Source organism: Sinocyclocheilus rhinocerous, unplaced genomic scaffold (assembly GCF_001515625.1).
Source record: "Sinocyclocheilus rhinocerous isolate Xijiao unplaced genomic scaffold, SAMN03320098_v1.1 scaffold2639, whole genome shotgun sequence".
Classification (NCBI taxonomy): domain Eukaryota; kingdom Metazoa; phylum Chordata; class Actinopteri; order Cypriniformes; family Cyprinidae; genus Sinocyclocheilus; species Sinocyclocheilus rhinocerous.
This window is the reverse complement of record NW_015644415.1, coordinates 245,996-263,931: the sequence shown is the minus strand read 5'-3', so window position 1 is coordinate 263,931 and position 17,936 is coordinate 245,996. Positions and strand designations below refer to the sequence as shown.

The 17,936-nt window shown below is 39.2% G+C and overlaps 1 protein-coding gene across 1 annotated transcript in view; it reads left to right on the top strand.

Annotated features, from left to right (window-relative positions):
- The first annotated feature begins 243 nt into the window (after positions 1-243).
- Positions 244-17,936, top strand: part of LOC107758336 (guanine nucleotide-binding protein subunit alpha-12-like) — a 30,979-nt gene continuing 13,286 nt past the window's right edge. The window contains exons 1-2 of the mRNA XM_016576049.1: positions 244-1,023; positions 11,039-11,254. Of these exons, the coding sequence (XP_016431535.1) occupies positions 697-1,023; positions 11,039-11,254 (543 nt within the window). The 5' untranslated portion in view covers positions 244-696. The remainder of the gene's footprint in view (positions 1,024-11,038; positions 11,255-17,936) is intronic.

Here is a 17,936-nt window from a genome sequence, read left to right as displayed (position 1 = left end):
TTTTATCGCGTGTCGCGGCGTCGCGTCGCGTGTAGTTAGGACACGGTGTTATCCAAGTGTTTCATTGTTCACATCATACCTTTTGCCAGGTTTCTTGTAAAGTTTTAATACTGCCACACAGACAGTAGTGCATGACAGACAGCCAGGGGCCACTGTATAACAATGACATTTCTGACACTGGCTGGAATCCCCCTCATGTCAGTAGAAACGCCCATCTCAACAGCAGAGAAAACTTCCCAGAGCTGCGAGGAAACACCAGAAAGTCGCTCTAGCTCCTCCAGAATGAACTTTTGGAACGTATGTCGCTAAAGGAATACGGTTTCCCGCTAAATAACATCTCCTGAGCACATCCAGCGCTTGATGTGTTTTTTATCACCACGAACGACGGATTTGTTTAGTAGGCAGCTGCCTTTCTTCATAGTTTTAACGGACCACTGTTGGTCGCTTTGCTGGGGAAGGACCTCTTCAGTGTGCACGCCTTTACAAATGTCTTTATAATGGAGGAAAATGCTTATTGTGTTTCAGCTTTTTCCTTTTAGTGTTTGTTTTAACCGGTGAATATTCACAGCAGATGTTTGCCGGCGCCAGCTGAGTCTTCTCCATGTAGGTTTTGTATAAAACATTAAGTAAAGTTCTTTGGCACTTTAATGAATAGGCTACATCAGGTGGTAACTAATCGCGTTCGAGTTGGAAAGGATGGCTGGCGTGGTGCGCACCCTGAGCCGGTGTCTGCTGCCCGCTGAGGCCGCTCACGATAACGACAGGAGCAACGAGAAAGGACGAGGAGCCCGCGAGCGCGATGTGGACCAGGAGCGCGAGGCGAAGCGGCGCAGTCGCGAGATCGATTCCATGCTCGCGCGCGAGAGGCGCTCGGTACGGCGTCTGGTGAAGATCCTGCTGCTGGGCGCCGGAGAGAGCGGCAAATCCACATTCCTCAAACAGATGAGGATCATCCACGGAAAAGAGTTTGACCAGAAAGCGCTGCTCGACTTCAGGGATACGATCTTTGAGAATGTCATCAAGGTAACGGTCTCAAGCGTGGCAGTTTGCGTGAGGTTTGGTTGTTTCTGACGTCATAGTTGTCTGTTTTGTTTGTCAACAATTTTGTGAATTTGCGGCGCTTCGTTTATAAATTCAACTTGAATTAACTTGACTAGATAGGGAAAATATTATTTATTAAAGTTATATAGATAGATAGATAGATAGATAGGTTAATCTAAAATGCCACCCTTAGAAATTTGTAGTTTATATATGTAAGAAATTAAAGAAAAAAAAACAGACAGACAGACAGATTTGAAATGCCATCTATAGACATTTTCAGCATATATATTTCATTAAAGAAATCAATTAAAAAGGAATAGGTAGGCAGGCAAATTGATGGACATGTAGATAGATATATAGATAGATAGATAGATAGCCTATGAAATGTCACCTAGGCTATATAAATTTGTATTTAGTTTATATATTTCATCATAAGAAATTAAAATGAAAACATAGTTGGGTGATTGTGTGGATAGATAGAAAAATAGATAATTAATAATATTAATAAAATAAAACTGTTGTATTGCATCAAAACATATTAAAATGCAGGTTGTTTAGTTATTCTAAGGTCACCAAGGCCAAGTTTCCTTGCCCAAACTTGCTTGTTTCCTGCTGAGACCTACGCTTTTGTCACAATAAGTAAAACAAACATTCCCCACAGAAATGGGAAACACAAATAAATGCATTTTTGCATTCAGCATAATTAATACTTCCCTAAAGTTTGTGCTTCAGCCATCAGAAAGCGCTCACGTGATCTCCCATCACATGTACATGAACCATCTTACACTGTCATACTAACAGACTCACATGAGTTTAGGGCTGCACGATTATGACAAAAATCATAATTGTCGATTATTCCCTTGAAATTGTAATTGCGATTTTTAATTACGATTATCACAATTTACATTGAATGATGTTTATACCATTGTTTGATGCAACTGCATGCCGTATTTTTATATGAAAATAAACAAGCTGAAAACACTCTTCTATAGTATTAAGCCTCAAATGTCAAATATACATCGGATGGTTTCTTTAAATTATAAAAAAAGTAAAAATATGAATGGTATTATAATGTTATACTAAAACTAAAACAATGGAAAAACCCTTAAGATAACATGTAGAAAGAAAAAAACATATCTTAAGCGTGCAGAATAACATAAGTGGACTTTGAATGATTAATTGCCGCTTTGAACGATTACGTAATTGTGGCATCCATAATTGTAATTGCGATTAGAAATTCGATTAATTGTGCAGCCCTACATGAGTTACTATCAGTTGTTTCTTTACATATTAGATGAGCTTAAATCTAGATGTCCAGAACAGGTTTTGAATACCCAAATCCATGTGAAAATGTTCACTTTTCCTCTTATGTATCTAGCCTAATTCTTTTTGCTGTTAGTCATGTGATGGTTGCTTAGACATCTTCTCTACCGCAAAGCAGAATCCCAAGGGATTATTCCTCGGTCATTTCCCTGTAAGCACGTCTATTTAAGATGTCTGTGTTTAATAACAGTGGCTTGACTCACAGCTCGGAGTTAACGAGAAAGGAGTGAAAATGCATCCCAGAATGTGTGCGAGATGAGATAGTGGGCCTGGGGCTGTTGGAGTTACTGAGGAACAATGTTTGGCCTTTCTGGTAAAAGCAACCTTTTCATAAACCAGTAATCACAAATCAGCATCTTAACATTTGCCGGCTGGCAGATGTTCTCTCGTAATTACCACAAGACTAAGCTTAGCTGTCCTTACAATTAGCAGTACATGGAGTCACATTGTTTGGTCTAGGTTCATCCCTCGCTCTGTTACAGAGAGATTGTGTCTGACTTATCATTGTGATCAGCTCATGTGCTTTCTGAGCTCACGTGTCTTTGGATGTCTCAATATGTCCTGATTTTTCCCCTATCTGTGTACGTTCTGCACTTGTGTCTTCCTCTCTTTATCTCTTACTTGGTTCTACATTTGGTTTGGGAAGTTTACTGATGGCATCTGATGTGATCATAGTGAAGCCTTTGAGATTAGCTGCTGATGGCAGAAGACTCTAATTACAGCCTGCATCTATGTTAACTTACAATAGGGATAGAGAAGATCTAACATTCTTTTCATGTTGTTCAATACGTCTATGTGCTTAACAAGCACTAGCTGACTGAGTCAGAGCTTTTCTGTGCTGTTTATTTATGAAAGAACTTTGTTAAAAAAGCAGTGTATTGTGCATTGTCTTGTCACTGTCATCTTTATGTGGTACTTGTGTGGATGAGATGTAATTATATGGATCAATGACAATGCATAAGCATTTATGTCTTATTTAATAATTTATTAAAATACATAAAAAATTCATACAACAGGCAGAAACATGCAGAAAACATTAAACAGGCAATTATATTGTAGTGAGGACCCCTACAGACTCTCATGACTGTGTATCAAGGCCAAAAAGTCTTTTAAAATATCATACAATTTAACCTTTTTTGACAAGACTGTTAGTTCAGGATGTGAAATGTCATGTGGCGCAACGCCCCAAAAAGTAATGATAAAATATGAATTAATAATTCATGATAGATAGATAGATAGATAGATAATATGCATTTTTGAAAATAATCATTAAGATTTGTACACTTACATGTGTATTCAAGGCGTAAATAACGTTTACACGTTGAAATTTTAGAGTCATTAAATTAAAACTTAAAAAAAGGTTTTCAAACCAACTTGAATACAATTGGATTACATTTCTAGGAACCTGGTACATGTGTTTTAAACTAGATTTTTGTCATTGTTCCACATATAATAAATGCTTTTCTTCTTGAACATAAATATGTCTGTATTCTGGCAAACTATGATGTTCATTTATTCAGTGGGAAACTGAAATTATAAATATTTCTATCCTTGGTCTTGTTATTTTACCCACAGTTTGGTCAAAAGCAGTGCTGCCAGATCAGAGGTTTGGCTTAGTGGAAGAGTTTTGCTTTATGTGGAAAAGGTTATGTTTCTCAGGATGTCCGAGCAGAGGTCCACATGTTCCATCTCCATGGTTCTTGTCCACCAAACATTTAGCCAAACTGCCAGACATCACTTCATGCATCCTTCCCACAGCCAGAGAAATGTGTAAGCTATTGTCCATATAGTTTTCAGGACTCCAGGAGCCCATGTTGTACAGGGACATGACTGAGGCAGAGCCAAAAGATTCACTTTGTTTCGACTGGGACTGATTGCGATCAGATCCTCTTCTAACCCACCCGGGGAGCAAAGCAGCAGAACTGAGGTTTCTTTGTGTTGATGATGTTTATTTTCAATAAGACCCCTTCACCACAAAGTGACTAGTGAGCTGAGGAAAACATTATAATGTAGTTCTGATCTCTTTCATTAGCTTCAGAGGCAAATGCTGAGGCCTGTGTTTTGGAGCATCTACGTGTATACGAGAACTTGAAGTCAGTTTTATGACTAACCACACTAAATGCCCTAAATGTATGAGTTGGCGCTGATTACATGGTCCACTCACTGCCCTGCCAGTCAAGTGAAAAGTGCAAATGGCGGTGAAGAATGTGCCTAAAGTTTTGTTTTTCTGGATAGTTTACCATGGCTTCTTGTCACCAGTCACCACGCTTCCTTTCATTAATGGTAGTTGTTAAACATCTCTAAAGGTTATAAAAACATTAAACATTATGAAAAACCTTTAGTTAGATTTGAGAAACTTTTTGGGGGTTTAGGAAGCAAAAAATAACACAAATAAAGGCCTGTTTACACTGAAGACTCATTTATAGTACTGTACACTAAAAACTATATTAGCTCTTTAAGTTCGGGGTGGATTCTAATTGCCTGTCAAGGTTTTAAAAGTCTAAATGTCATTCATACTGTATGTGTTGTTAATGATTTTTAAGAGTGGGGTAAGATGAGCCAGTGGGTAAGTTGACCCACCCCCTGTATCTTGCCAACTGTACACTTTAACTGTCATGTAACCATATATTCTGGATCCATCCATCATTTCTTCCAGACAAGGAGAAACACATGGGAGGAGTGGAAGGCACCCATTTACTTAAAAAGCTCTTTTTGGCTTGTCAAAGTACAATTTTAGCATGTCAGATGTAATGGCTGCTACATCAAAGCAAATTCATCCTCAAAATATTTATGATGCATATAGGTGATACATTGAGCCAGCTTTTTAACTGAAGTTAAGTTAAATCTCTGAAGTATAAACTGGTATTTTAATGTGATATTTCGCAACTGGTTTAGTTGATCATATATATACATATTATTTGTAGTTTATTTGATAAGGACAGTGTATAAGTACACCAAATCCTTCTCTGATAAGAACCAGAAGATGCTTTTAACCACGTTATAATCATTTATCTTTCCACCTGTAGTCCCTAATGGTCTGTTTGGAATTGCAGAAAAGCTGCCGTGCTAAGAATCTTTTGACTAAAATGTTTATTAGTTTCAGTAACATTTATTCATTCTTTCTAATTACGTTTTTATTTAATTTTACTCCGCAAATTCTCTGTTTAGTCTGTTTTTGGGAAGGTTACAACTTTGGTGTTCAATATATTGTTTCAGAAATGCAAACAATTAAAGGTATTGAAATTTAAACGTAATTTGGTTGGTTTTATGTTGTTTAAGTTAACTTTAAGAAAAGAAATATGACTATTTGTAAAAGTAAAATTCATTATTAAATCAGTTTTTAAAAGAGGTCAATTATCTTTGAGATTTCACATGGGTTTGAATCAGATTCAGTTAGATGGTCAGTTTACACCCAGATGGTGCATCTTACCCTGCACTGACCCTGCAACCTAACCTGGGGCAAGTTGAGCCACAGGAACACTTTTTTAAATGATAACCCATATTTTTTAAATTCTTTGTCAAAGATACATTGTGATCATTTAAAATGATAGGAAACATCCTGAAATTACTTTAGATACTTTCATTGTACTTCTGCCTCATTTTCCCTTATTTTGAGGACCACATGAGTAAAAAAGGCTCATTTTACTCTCCCCTACTTATAAATATGAAAAAGTTTTTCACGTGATACAGTAAATTAACTGCTTTTATTTGAGTCAAAATATTATTTAACATGGCTAAATCAACTTACATTAGGCTACAACAACAAAAGTCAGGTCAGGAAAAGGTCAGTTAGAAATATCCATCCATAGAGTAACAACTGCAGAGTTTCAGTTTTTACAGCGCTTTTATTGAACTAAAGCTTTTTTCTTTTTTTTTTTAGAAGTATAAAAGTTCCACATTGGTGTGAAAACTTTTGTAAAATGGTTTGCAATTCATGTAATTTAGTTAAGGTCTAAAACAGTTGCCCATTAGTGGGGGATTTTTTTTTTTGTAGGACAGTACAACAGTGGCCAGTAAGCATGTGATAATACTTAATTTCAGTCTAAAGATGTGTGAAGTGGCTTGAAAACTGGACTGGAGACCTTGTTTGTCAGCGATGAAGTCAAGGTCAGATTGGAATAGCTCCACAATGGTGGTCTCTATGGGCTTGCAGTATTGCACAGTCCACAGTGCCAGAGGAAATACCTCTCCTCAGTGCACAGACAGTGAATGCTGCAAACAATGGCGATTCAGTCGTGCCATCATCTCCCTTCTGACCGTCTGTCATCACCCTGCTGTTCAGCCCATCCCTCTGAAGGCTTTAGGATGATGACAGTGTTGGTGATGTTTGTTTCACTGATATCAGCCAGTCCAGACTTTTTCTCAGGGGTGGAAAAAACTAGAACAAACAATCCCAGAGGTTAACAGTCGCATGAGCGAATCTCAGCCTATGTGCTGATCAAATTATTGGTTATTTTAAAGATAACATTATCTATATTTCAGCCACTTTACAGTAACAAAGGTCCAGGAGATAGTCCTCTCAACTTTTTCCAGATCCTTCCATTAATGCCTTTTGGATAGTATGGCACCATTTGCCCTCAGCCTGTGGAGGTGGTCTGGAGAGGGTGTAAAATGTTTTTACAATCAATGTTTATTTTTAAAGACAACCTTGTTAGATAAAATCTAAATTGAATTAAAGGCACAATATGTAAGTTTTCGTCGCTAGAGGGTGCATATTCAAAACAAACAAGAAACAAAGGCGTAGTTTGATGACGCCGTGACTGAGTGTGGAATCATGGGAGTTGTTGTCTTCATCCCCACAGCCGATGCAATCCGACGGGACTAGGGCAGAAATCATGTTAATTGATGAGCTAATGTATTAAAGACTTATTAAGGTCACTGTAGTATGACGCAGGGTGGGGCTAAAAGTCGTGGAAGCGAATCGAGGCCGCTGGAGTGATTGCTAATGAAGGACAAGCGCGATACACGGCTCGATAGCAGCAGAGCTTTTATTATGCCACAGTCGACCGCTTCTGCTTCTTCCGGTCATGCGTATGTGGGGTAAAACAGTGCTGTTTTATACTTGATACATTTGAGTGTATTGAAAATTCCGTTATAATGCTACTCTGTGCGTTCGTCACCTGTCTAATAAAATGCATAACATATTAAAGTGTCTTTGGGGTTTCCATGTTTTCAACAAAATAAAACCGGAAAAATCGAGGGGTTATGACGTCATTGGCAGGCGACGCAATGACACTATGGACACGGTCCTTTACACTAGTTAAAATTGCTTATTTTTCTGGATTTAAACATTCTTCAAAACATTTGGGATAATGTAAGTACACAAGTCAGCAAAATATATAACAGTATTCTAGTGGTTTTGGGATATTTTAATTAAAAAATCTTACATATTGTGCCTTTAAATCCTATATCACTTGTTTGATGGTTTGATGATCCAATCAAAACCAGATGGATAAAACCAAGTCCCACCCAATGTCATTTGATATAGTAATAGATTGCATTAACTAAATATAAAGCTAAATGTGTTGAGAGTACAGTCTTTAATGACCAAATAAATGATTTGATACACCACAGTCAGGCTTTCCTGCCTTGTTTTTGTTAACCCACATTGAGTAGGCTGAGTAATTTATGTCTGGGAATTTATTACTTCCTAGATCAGTAGCTAGCTATCTAGTCTTTTCTGTTAACTCTTTAGTAGCCTTTTAGAAAGCTATCTTTGATAGTAGAGTGGTCTAAAGACTGACCTTATACTGACACTGCGTGTTGGGACACGATAAGATCTCACCTCCGTTTAGCCCCTCGTACCCCTCACTCGTCACTTTGACCCTTCAAGAGTCAGTTTCCCTATTGCAAAGCTCTTGATCTCTTGTGCAATGGGACACCATTGGCAGTGGAGCATTTCCTCTGTTTACTACATCCTTGAGAAAATAGTTGCGGTTTTCAGTAACTGCCCAGAATGTGTTTTTGCTCCATCATCCTAAGGAGAGCGTGTACGGATGAGCACGTTACCAAAAAATTTACCAGAGCAAAAAGTTTAAATTCATGCATCCTGCTCAAACTATGTTTGCGGGGGAGGATACAGGAAGTGGCTGAAGGGTGACACAGGGAAAAACATATATCAAGCCCATCTTCCTGTGTGATAAATCTGAGAGTTTCTCTGTGACCAGAGTCTTGGGAGGCTCCTTCACAGGCGGCTTGTTTATGGCTAAGGAGTTGTTGCTGATTTAGCTGTGGTCGCACAGCGGTGGGGAACCTGTGAGCGGCTGCCTGGTCCGCTCCCCACATCTGCTTACGCTGCGAAATCACAGCACTGCCATTACCACCACTGGAGTAATTACTGTGCTTGACACGCAGGGCCCGTTTAATGCATGTCAGATGAGGACCAACGGATTGGATTCGCTGTCAGCTGTGTCTCTCGGCAGAAACCAAGATCCATGAATATCATTATGTGCTCTACATTCAGGAAATCACCCTTTTTCAACAAATAACAAAGGGAATATCTAGAATTGTCTGTTGTAGACTTAAAAATCACATGGAAAAGTATGTGGCTTTTTGCTTAAGACTTACAAAACAAGTTTATTTGGAAAATGCCATTTAAAACAAACACTTAGGGCTTGTTTTTCAGGAGGCATTTCAGAAACGATAGGAGCCTTGCTCATGGCGAGGTGAGGTTTTGGTGGCTTTCAGAGCTATTTTTGGGACTTTGCCATGACTCAGGAAGAGATTGGAAGCCCTGCAACTGACCTCTCCACTGTGATAAAGCTGCCTACCCACTCTCTCTTTTCTTTCACCCTGACTGTGTCAATGGATCCGACCAAGGAGGACAGGAGGATACGTCTACGCTTTCCTGATAGTACTGGCCAGAAGTGGGTGAAAGGTCAGAGATGGATGGGTGGGTTTGGGGGGCTGCCACTTGGAGACAATAAAGGCTGAAGTGTGACTGAGTTTGGCCCCTAGGAAAGTACCCTGACAACCCTGGACTAAGGCACAGTATTAAGAGCATTAAGCAGAAACAGTAGTGAGGCCTTAAGCACAAACAACTGTTTACATTTGTGAACTGTTTGATGGCTTGGGGAATCTTGGGATTTGGGAGATGGGGGAATCTCAGGATTTGATGGAGACAGCCAGACTAACAGGACTGTACCGCATTCATTTCCTGTCGCTCCCCGCTGTTTTATTGGTTTTGCAATGCAACCGTCTCATGTTGATGTACAGATCCCTCACACATGCGGACAGACTAGGAGCTTTCATTGCCCTTAAGCTCAACCCATTGACCTGATGTGCAGAAATGCCATTAAATGCACTCGTCCGGGCCACTGGGTCAAATCCCACGAAGCACCTGTGCCTGAGGGACCCTTTATCTTCTTCGGAGACAAAGGCTCACTGAGCGCTCTAATTACTGTAGCATACGTTTGCTCAGGGCACTTTTGAGTGCTAGTGTTGATGATTCATACGTGGCCCTGTAGAACAGAGGAAGAGGACCAGGACCCCCTTCTGGGACTCTGAAAATCAGGATGTTATTCCAGTGCACCAAAAGGAGGGTGAAATGTGTTGCAAAGGAGGATTTTGCCTCGGTTGATAGTACTGCAGTTATTATCAAGAAAAGTCAATGACCTTATGTTACATTTACAAAGCATCTCATGATATTCCTGCTCCTCCACAGAGCCCAACCCTCCTGGTAACTGCCAAAGGCTCAGTTCAGGGTTTTGTGTATTCGCTGTTATGCTTGGAAGCAAAGAGGCTCATCGCGGAAGTTTAGTTTCAGTGCGATTGCTGTTCTCAACAGAGCTTTCTGGAGATGTTTTCATTTTTGGCTTCAGAGTTGAGTGTTTCAGTTCTGGGATCTTTTGAATATACATGTCGTGACTGAGTGCCAGCAGTCTAAGCTTCTTCTAAATGCAGTACAAGCACACTTCAGATTTGTCTTTAAGTTGTGACAGCTGACAGTGGTATATATTTAAAGGGACCATATTCTTGACTTTATTTTTTTTTCGTATGTAATTTTTACCCTGAGGTACTATTATAATGCTAGGCAAGGTTTTTTTTTGCACCAAAAGAGTAGTAGCTTTACAAAATGTTCTACCTTCCCTCTGGCATTTTTGTTTAAAGGCCTGTTCACACCAACACAAAAAATTTGGTCAGATTTTCGCATTTGTTTTGTCCATTTAGACCGATTTGTTAGAAACGGCTGAATGAAAATGCAGATTCATTCTCTGACATTAAGTGGCACTTAGACAGATGCATTAACAGACATTCTTTCAAATTAAAACGTTTATCTCAATAATTTGTTGCACCGAACATTTGTCTTGTTGTAAACACAGGCTCTAACACTCAATGAAACGTGTACCAAAGGTATTAAGACCAACATAACAACACAATTCTGGTCAATTCTGATTTGAGGTTGATTTTAAGACTTCAATAATTTGCCCCTTTTAACATAACATAAGTGGTTTGAAATTGAGCGTGGGAGATTTACAGAGACAGAATTTTAGCAGGTTTAAAGTGTGATGTAGGTGTTACATGAAGACATCTTTATTTTGTCTCCAGAAGAATTGTTTCATCTTCCTGTTATAGAAGGTCAGCTCCAGAGGACACACCCTGCTGCAATTCTACACCCCAGAGAAACATGGCATTAATATCTCTCTCCTTCTCTTTGTCTTTCTTTTTCTCAAAGGGGATGCGGGTACTAGTGGATGCCCGAGACAAACTTGGCGTTTCTTGGCAGAACTCTGAGAACGAGAAGCATGGCATGTTTGTTATGTCCTTTGAAAACAAAGCAGGAATGCCCGTCGAACCCTGCACCTTTCAGCTGTACGCCCCAGCCCTGCAGGCACTCTGGAATGATAGTGGCATCCTGGAAGCCTACGGGCGACGGAGTGAGTTTCAGCTGGTGAGTGTAATCACAATACATTTCCTGACAACCTGTACCATCTGGATACTCTTCACAGGAAGAGCCACACGGCAATGTGTGTTCTCATAAAACAAATAATCTATTATTTACCTGGGGTAAGTGCACTGCTCAAGGGCACAGTGGCGATCGTTCATAGATAGCCTCCTAAAGTGGAGCTTCAATGGGCAGCACACTCAGATAATAATCTGACTAACCTTTGGGATATATACAGAGTTCTGGCATGAAACTCTGATGGCGCAGTCCGATAGGTCTAACTCAATCTGACGTAATGACATCATTATCACATGGCACAGCTGATTGGTTCTCTCCTGTATTGGTAGCCAATGAGCTCGCTGCTCAACATTCAAATATATGACTAGAGCTTGCCGTAGCAGTGCAGCTTGCTTCAGAAATCCTCTACCTTCCCCAGCTCCACCTGTATAGATCTGCTACGAGGTGCAGCAGCAGCAGCGTAGCAGATCTATTCCGCCAAAACCAAATACATTAACATTGTCATGTACATTACCATGCCAATCCCTCCGAGAGTTGTCATGACAGAAATAGTGATATTATTTAGTGAGATTCTTTGGGGAAAATAATTTGGCTAAATAAATAAAAATAAATAATTAATTAAATTTTATAAGTGCACTACTGTTCAAAAGTTTTATATATATATATAATATTCTTCCTTCAAGGTATACGTTTTACAAGTATGTGTGTTCCCTGAGAATCAAACCCATGTTCTTTACCAGTTGATAGCCAAGAGGGTACGGGAAATATGGTAATATTTCAGTGTCAGTTAGATGGAAATCTTTGGCCTAGCTATTAAAGCTAGACACTGGGGCCCTTAATTAAGCCTGCTGAGTGCAGAAAAGCAGAGGAAGCTTGACTTATTTATGTGCATCTCATCTCAGCGTGTACGTTGCCACAGGACTTTAATGAGTTCAGAAGCTGTGCACAGGAGTCTCTCAAACTCTAATCGCTCTGACTGCGCACTGGAGCAATGCGATTCACATACACATCTCTGTCACAGTACCTCTGGATCTTTATGAATTTTTAAGCTTTGTTGAGAGTCCTGAAGATCTAGGTCAATGGAGCAGGATGGAGGACAGGATAGACAGCGAGGAAACCTGTGAGGAAATGGCACAAATTTCCCTTCATGCATGAGATGGTTTGCCTTCTTGGTGCTCATGTTCTTTTGTCTATAAAGAGAGAAAAAAAACCTTCATAAAATGTAATTTTCCACAGAAATTGAGAGCATAAAGTGTCTGAAGCATCTCACTGATTATTTTGATGAAGTAGCTCATGACCTTTTGCTGTGGTCATACTCATTTCAAAGGCTAAGAACATAGGGCTGTAATCTTATTTCTGTCTTTTGCTCTTATATGATGAGTTCATCTGTGGACAGAGTTCTGCCCCCAAAAACCCCTGCATTTTTGTTTCTTTTTCACAAGTGGATTGCATCATCGGCTCTTGCTTAAGGATGTGTAGATACTGATATAGTCTATAATACAAATTAATAACAGTAGATAAGATTTACACAAAATGCTGAAATTATTTCAATTATTATCTCAAAATTCACAAAAGGAAAAAGAAGAAGAAAAAATACTGAGTGTGAGGATCTTTGTAGATTCTGGATCTAACAATGACCAGAAGGGCATTTTATGCTACAGTATGCTAATATGGATTAAAAGTGAATAAAAAGGAAGAAAATAATGTTTTAAAGCACCCTGGCAAAAATAGACCAGGAAAGAGATGTGAGTGAGGATTTAAAAAGAAGTACGTAGTGTAGTACAGTTAAATAATTCAGTGAAGTATTGATTCAAATGAACAGATCTCAAGACTGCAAGTCTGTTGTTTTTTCCCATTGCAAAAGAAGATTAAAAGAAAAAAACAAAACCCAAAACACAGCGCTTTAACTATAGATAAAACTAGAGAATGACTGAGAATTTAAAACCTAGTCCATCAAATGATGGATAATAATTATAAATACAGGACATTTATTGAGAAGAACTAAGAATCTTGTAACATCCAACATCTAGGCGAATAAGCTTTTTATCTGCCACTTTAAAGCCATTATTTGCATATTTTTGAAAATATGCATAAATGAAACATGTGTGACGTCTGTGGAGTTTGACCCAGCTGTTTTTCCTTTTGGTCTGTGACATGAGTCTTTTGACCCTATATGGGTCATTACGTTGAACTGGCTGTCTGGGCCAAAGGGTTGGTGCCCCAGCCTCCCTCAGTCTCTTTTCTTCTCTCTCCTCTGTGAAGGCCTGTTTGTTTGTGAGTCCATTCAGAAGCCAGTGAGTGGGAGGATATTACAGGGCTCAGCCTGTCCGACTGAGTAACTCCTGTTCCCTATTGACCAGAGGCCCAGAATTTACCCTGTCGTACAAGTCTTCGTTTCTACCCCAAACAAAAGTGCGCCTATGGAAATGCTGCTCTTTTTTTCTTCTTCACAGAAAGTCTCTTTTCTACTAGTCCTACTCTGAAACATACACAGAGTGCTTGAGTAGAGGACTGCAAGTTGTACATGCTAATGAGACCAGAAACTCTCTAGATCCCACAAACAAGTACACAATACAAGGTTGGGTCCAAATATCAGAGATCGCATTGAATCATTTCAGAATCTGAAATACACCATGAAGTTTCTGGATGTTGAACATTTAAAACAAAAGAAACATTATGACCCGAAATGTGTGACATTGCTCAAGTGACTCTTTGTACAGACGGTGATGTTCTTCTTGCATTGAAACTCAGGATGCTCTTGGGATCATCTCAACATGATCAACATCATCAGGTTTTTCATTTACTTGCAGAGTTAATGCATCTCTTTGTGAGGATCTTGGCCCGGATTCTACCAGTGTCTGCTCCATTCTTCCAGTTCTTGGGAGGATTGTGGCGGTGCAAGGGAGGGCCTTCTGTACTCAGTTGTAGTCTATTAGAAGATCTCTTTAGGGAAAAGCATTGGCATTGACCATGAGAAACAAGCATAAGACTTTTTGTCAGTATGCAACCCTAAATTAATGTCAGAAATCCCTATGACCATTGAATGTGATAAATGTTACGGGATTGTATCGAGTTGGCTGAATGGATCTTGATAAATCTCTGTGATTTGAGTTTAATGGTTGAGTGACGTGATTCGCTGAGATGTAATTTCCCTCCACCAGTATTTATGAGGAAAATTTAAAGGAAAACTGGCTTTAAAGTGTGTAAGTAATGCAAAAAAACAAAGAAAATGGACTGGATCCATTGTCAATGATGCTGCCAAAATCACAAGACTTGCCGTTAGCGGGAATGCGGCTCTAGTTATATTGTGATTGGACACAAACGTTGCTATGCTTGAAGGCTGCGGAGAGTTCATGGACAGGAAGTCTGTATTGCTGCTTTGTTGAAGGCTGACGTTGCTGCCCCCCAAGAAACCACACTAGATCTCAGCCACAGCCCAGACCAGAGAAGAGATCTGTCTGTGCAATGCAGCTTCACCACAGTTGAGTCAGAGCCATCATAAATTCCTTCCTGACAAACTCACCATAATATTCACATCCATTTTTTTTAAAAAAAGGGTGGGTTGCTTGCAGGGCCGTTTCTAGGCATAGGCGAGCTAGGCGGTCGCCTAGGGCGCCACCAGCTGAAGGGGCGCCAATGAGCGCACGTACTGGCACTTTTAGCAGGGTTGTGATAAAGAGTGGCACGGTCACCCTGAAATATGACTGCTGCCCCCACTGGATCCCCCAACATTATTGGGCTAGAGTACTGTCAATCTGACGATGCCTGTATGCCACTAGATCAGAGTGCTGTCAATTGCTGCCCGATTGTTGCATGTGCCTAGGGCGTCAAATTGGCTAGAAACGGCCCTGGTTGCTTGTATATCAAGTAAAGTGAGACACTCTGTTGAATAATCATTGTAAAACCTTTTGAATATTTGTATGATTTATCGGAAAGCTTAATTCCTTCCATATTAAATTAAATGATTTGTCTTGAAACTGAAAATGAAAATTGAGTAATTACAGTGTTACTAATATTGGCAGAAGCTGTGCGTCCATAACAGGATGATTGTCACAAAGACTGTGTTTTGTATTATTGATCAGATTTCACCTCTAAATTAACAGAAAAATGGGACATTATATTTTGCATAAAGAAAATGAAGCCATTAAAACTTTTTGCATTGTGATTTTCATTACAGTAAAACAGATTACAACGGACTATGCACAACGATTGTAAATTATTTAAAAAATATATAATATGCATAAATGAAAGCCAGTTTAACAAATGCTTCTATGATGTACGAATACTCAGTTACTCATGATTATCCTTAACTGTGATAAAAATAACATTAAAAAGGTCTTAAATAGGCTCCATTTTGCTAATGCAAAATATAACTTTAAAAAATATAATCATTTCCATAAAAAATAAAAAGGTAATTGTCTCATGATTACGACTATATTTCTCGTAATAGTGCCTCTATTTATATGCTTACAAAGTGACTTTATATCACACAATATGGCTTTAAATTTCATAATTGTGATTTTCATTTTGCAAATGTAACTTTATATCTTACAATAGCTGTTTACATGCACCCAAATAATCAGTTTATAATTGGATTGATGGCTCAATCGGACTGGAAAGCCTTCATGTAAATATTGAGATTGATCCAAATTAAATTTCGATCGAATTTAAAGGGGTTATGTAGATCTGAAATAATACAATCAACAGGAAAAATTCAGCATGTAAATGATTCAATCTGACTACTTTTTCAAAAAGACCTCGCACACATGCACATCATGACATGGGATGATCATCTTATAGTCTGTTGTTATTGTTGTTACCATAAGGACATGAAGTAGATGTTTAATTCATCATTTTTATTTTGCCCCATGATAGTCAGGACCTGATGAATGGAGACATTCCAGTTTTTCTGCCTCTGTGTTTTGTAGCGCCTATGTGAGAGCTTTTGTCAGAGGACAAGATCTATGTTTGTTAAATGCGAAGCCCCAGTTATATTTCATCTGTGGAAAGCCGTCTCAGCCATAACAGGGAAGCTCGCTGGGCTTTTGCCAATGAAAGAATCTGCAGAAGGAGTAATGATGTCCCTTTGTAAGACTGTAAAAGAGAGGGTGGGGTTGTCATTTACACAGAACCATCCCAAATGACAGTGGGCCTTGTCCTGTGAGCTTCAGCACATAAAACCACATAGAACATCATTATATGTGCTGAGACATTCCATTAGTGAGCTTGTTATCTCATGTACACAAAGAGCAGAAATGAAGACATTTTTCAGGTTTCACAAACCCGCCCCACATAAGAACATTTCAGCTCGTGACCCAAGAAAGATACCCCCGCCGCTGCCCAAAAGCTGGGCGGCATTCAACATTCCTCAGGGAGATTGATGTTGCTGGGATGTGTCTTAAATTCCTCACGGCTGAAAATAAGATGGGTGCTGGTAAGCTTCCCGTTACCCCACTTTTTCTGTACAAGATGTTTTAACAAGATTCCTGGCAGCAGAACGAGCCACCGTGCTGTGCGTAGTTACCCAGAAACAACAATTTTAAGGATGATCTTTAATAGTTTACGATGCCTCCTGGAAGTCTCACCGGGCTCGGGCCTGCCTCGCTCCATTTTTCTGTTTCCATTCTGTAAATGCGGGGCCCATTTGAATTGTTTGATGGTCTTAGAGGGCCAATCCAAAATACATAAAGTGAGTCCATACAGAGGAAGGGCGCATTTGTTTACTGAGCGGACTAGAAGCGATTGCTTATAGCAGAACATAAGCCTTCCTCAGAAGAGCTGGAGATAAGCAGAACATTCCTGAGCAGCTGCAGCGTAGATCTCCAGAGACCAGTCCACCTCCCCAATAGCACAGCCAGCCTAGACATCAGCACAACACAAACACAACCAGAAGCCAATGCATGTCTACTTCTGTCAAAAGCTAGTTTCGTATTCTCCATGTTTTCTGCAGAGAAATGGTTTACTCGCGCATGTGTCCTTCCAAAATCGTGTGACGTTCCCTTTTTTAGAACACTAAAGGAGATGTTTTGCAGAATGTCTGAGCTGCTATTTTGCATGCAATATTTTACAGACAAGTGTCTTTACATGGCTTATTGGAATATATGCAAATGAGAATGAGCTGGAAAAGTGCAGCTTCAACATCATGCTAAACATATCCTTGTATGTTTCTGTAGGAGCCAGGGATTTTTTTTGGTGAGCCACAAGAGGTTCAGTGGAAATTTTGTGAGAAAAAAATGCATCTAGTACTGTCAAAATTAATGAGTTAACTTTAGACATCAGTTAAAAAAGATTAACACCATAAATTTAAACACATTGACCCATTTTATTATTATTAACATTATTACATTATGTAATTATTTTGTGGAAAAAGTACTTTTATATTCTTTGTTGTACCTTCAATGAGGGCAATATTCTCTATTAAATTACTTTGGTACTATATTTACTATTTGAGAATAAAACACATAAAATGGATTGAAAATCTTTCTTTTCAGGTCTTTACAGCTAGCTGTAGGCTACTCTAAAGACCTTTTCACACCAACACAAAAAATTTGGTCCGTCGGTCAGCAAACTAATGTCTGTGAGTGCCATCAAGTTTATATAATAGTGACTATGTGGGCATGAATCTTTTTGGCTAGCCAGTTTTGTTTGCAGTTTGCAGTGCAGTGAAAAT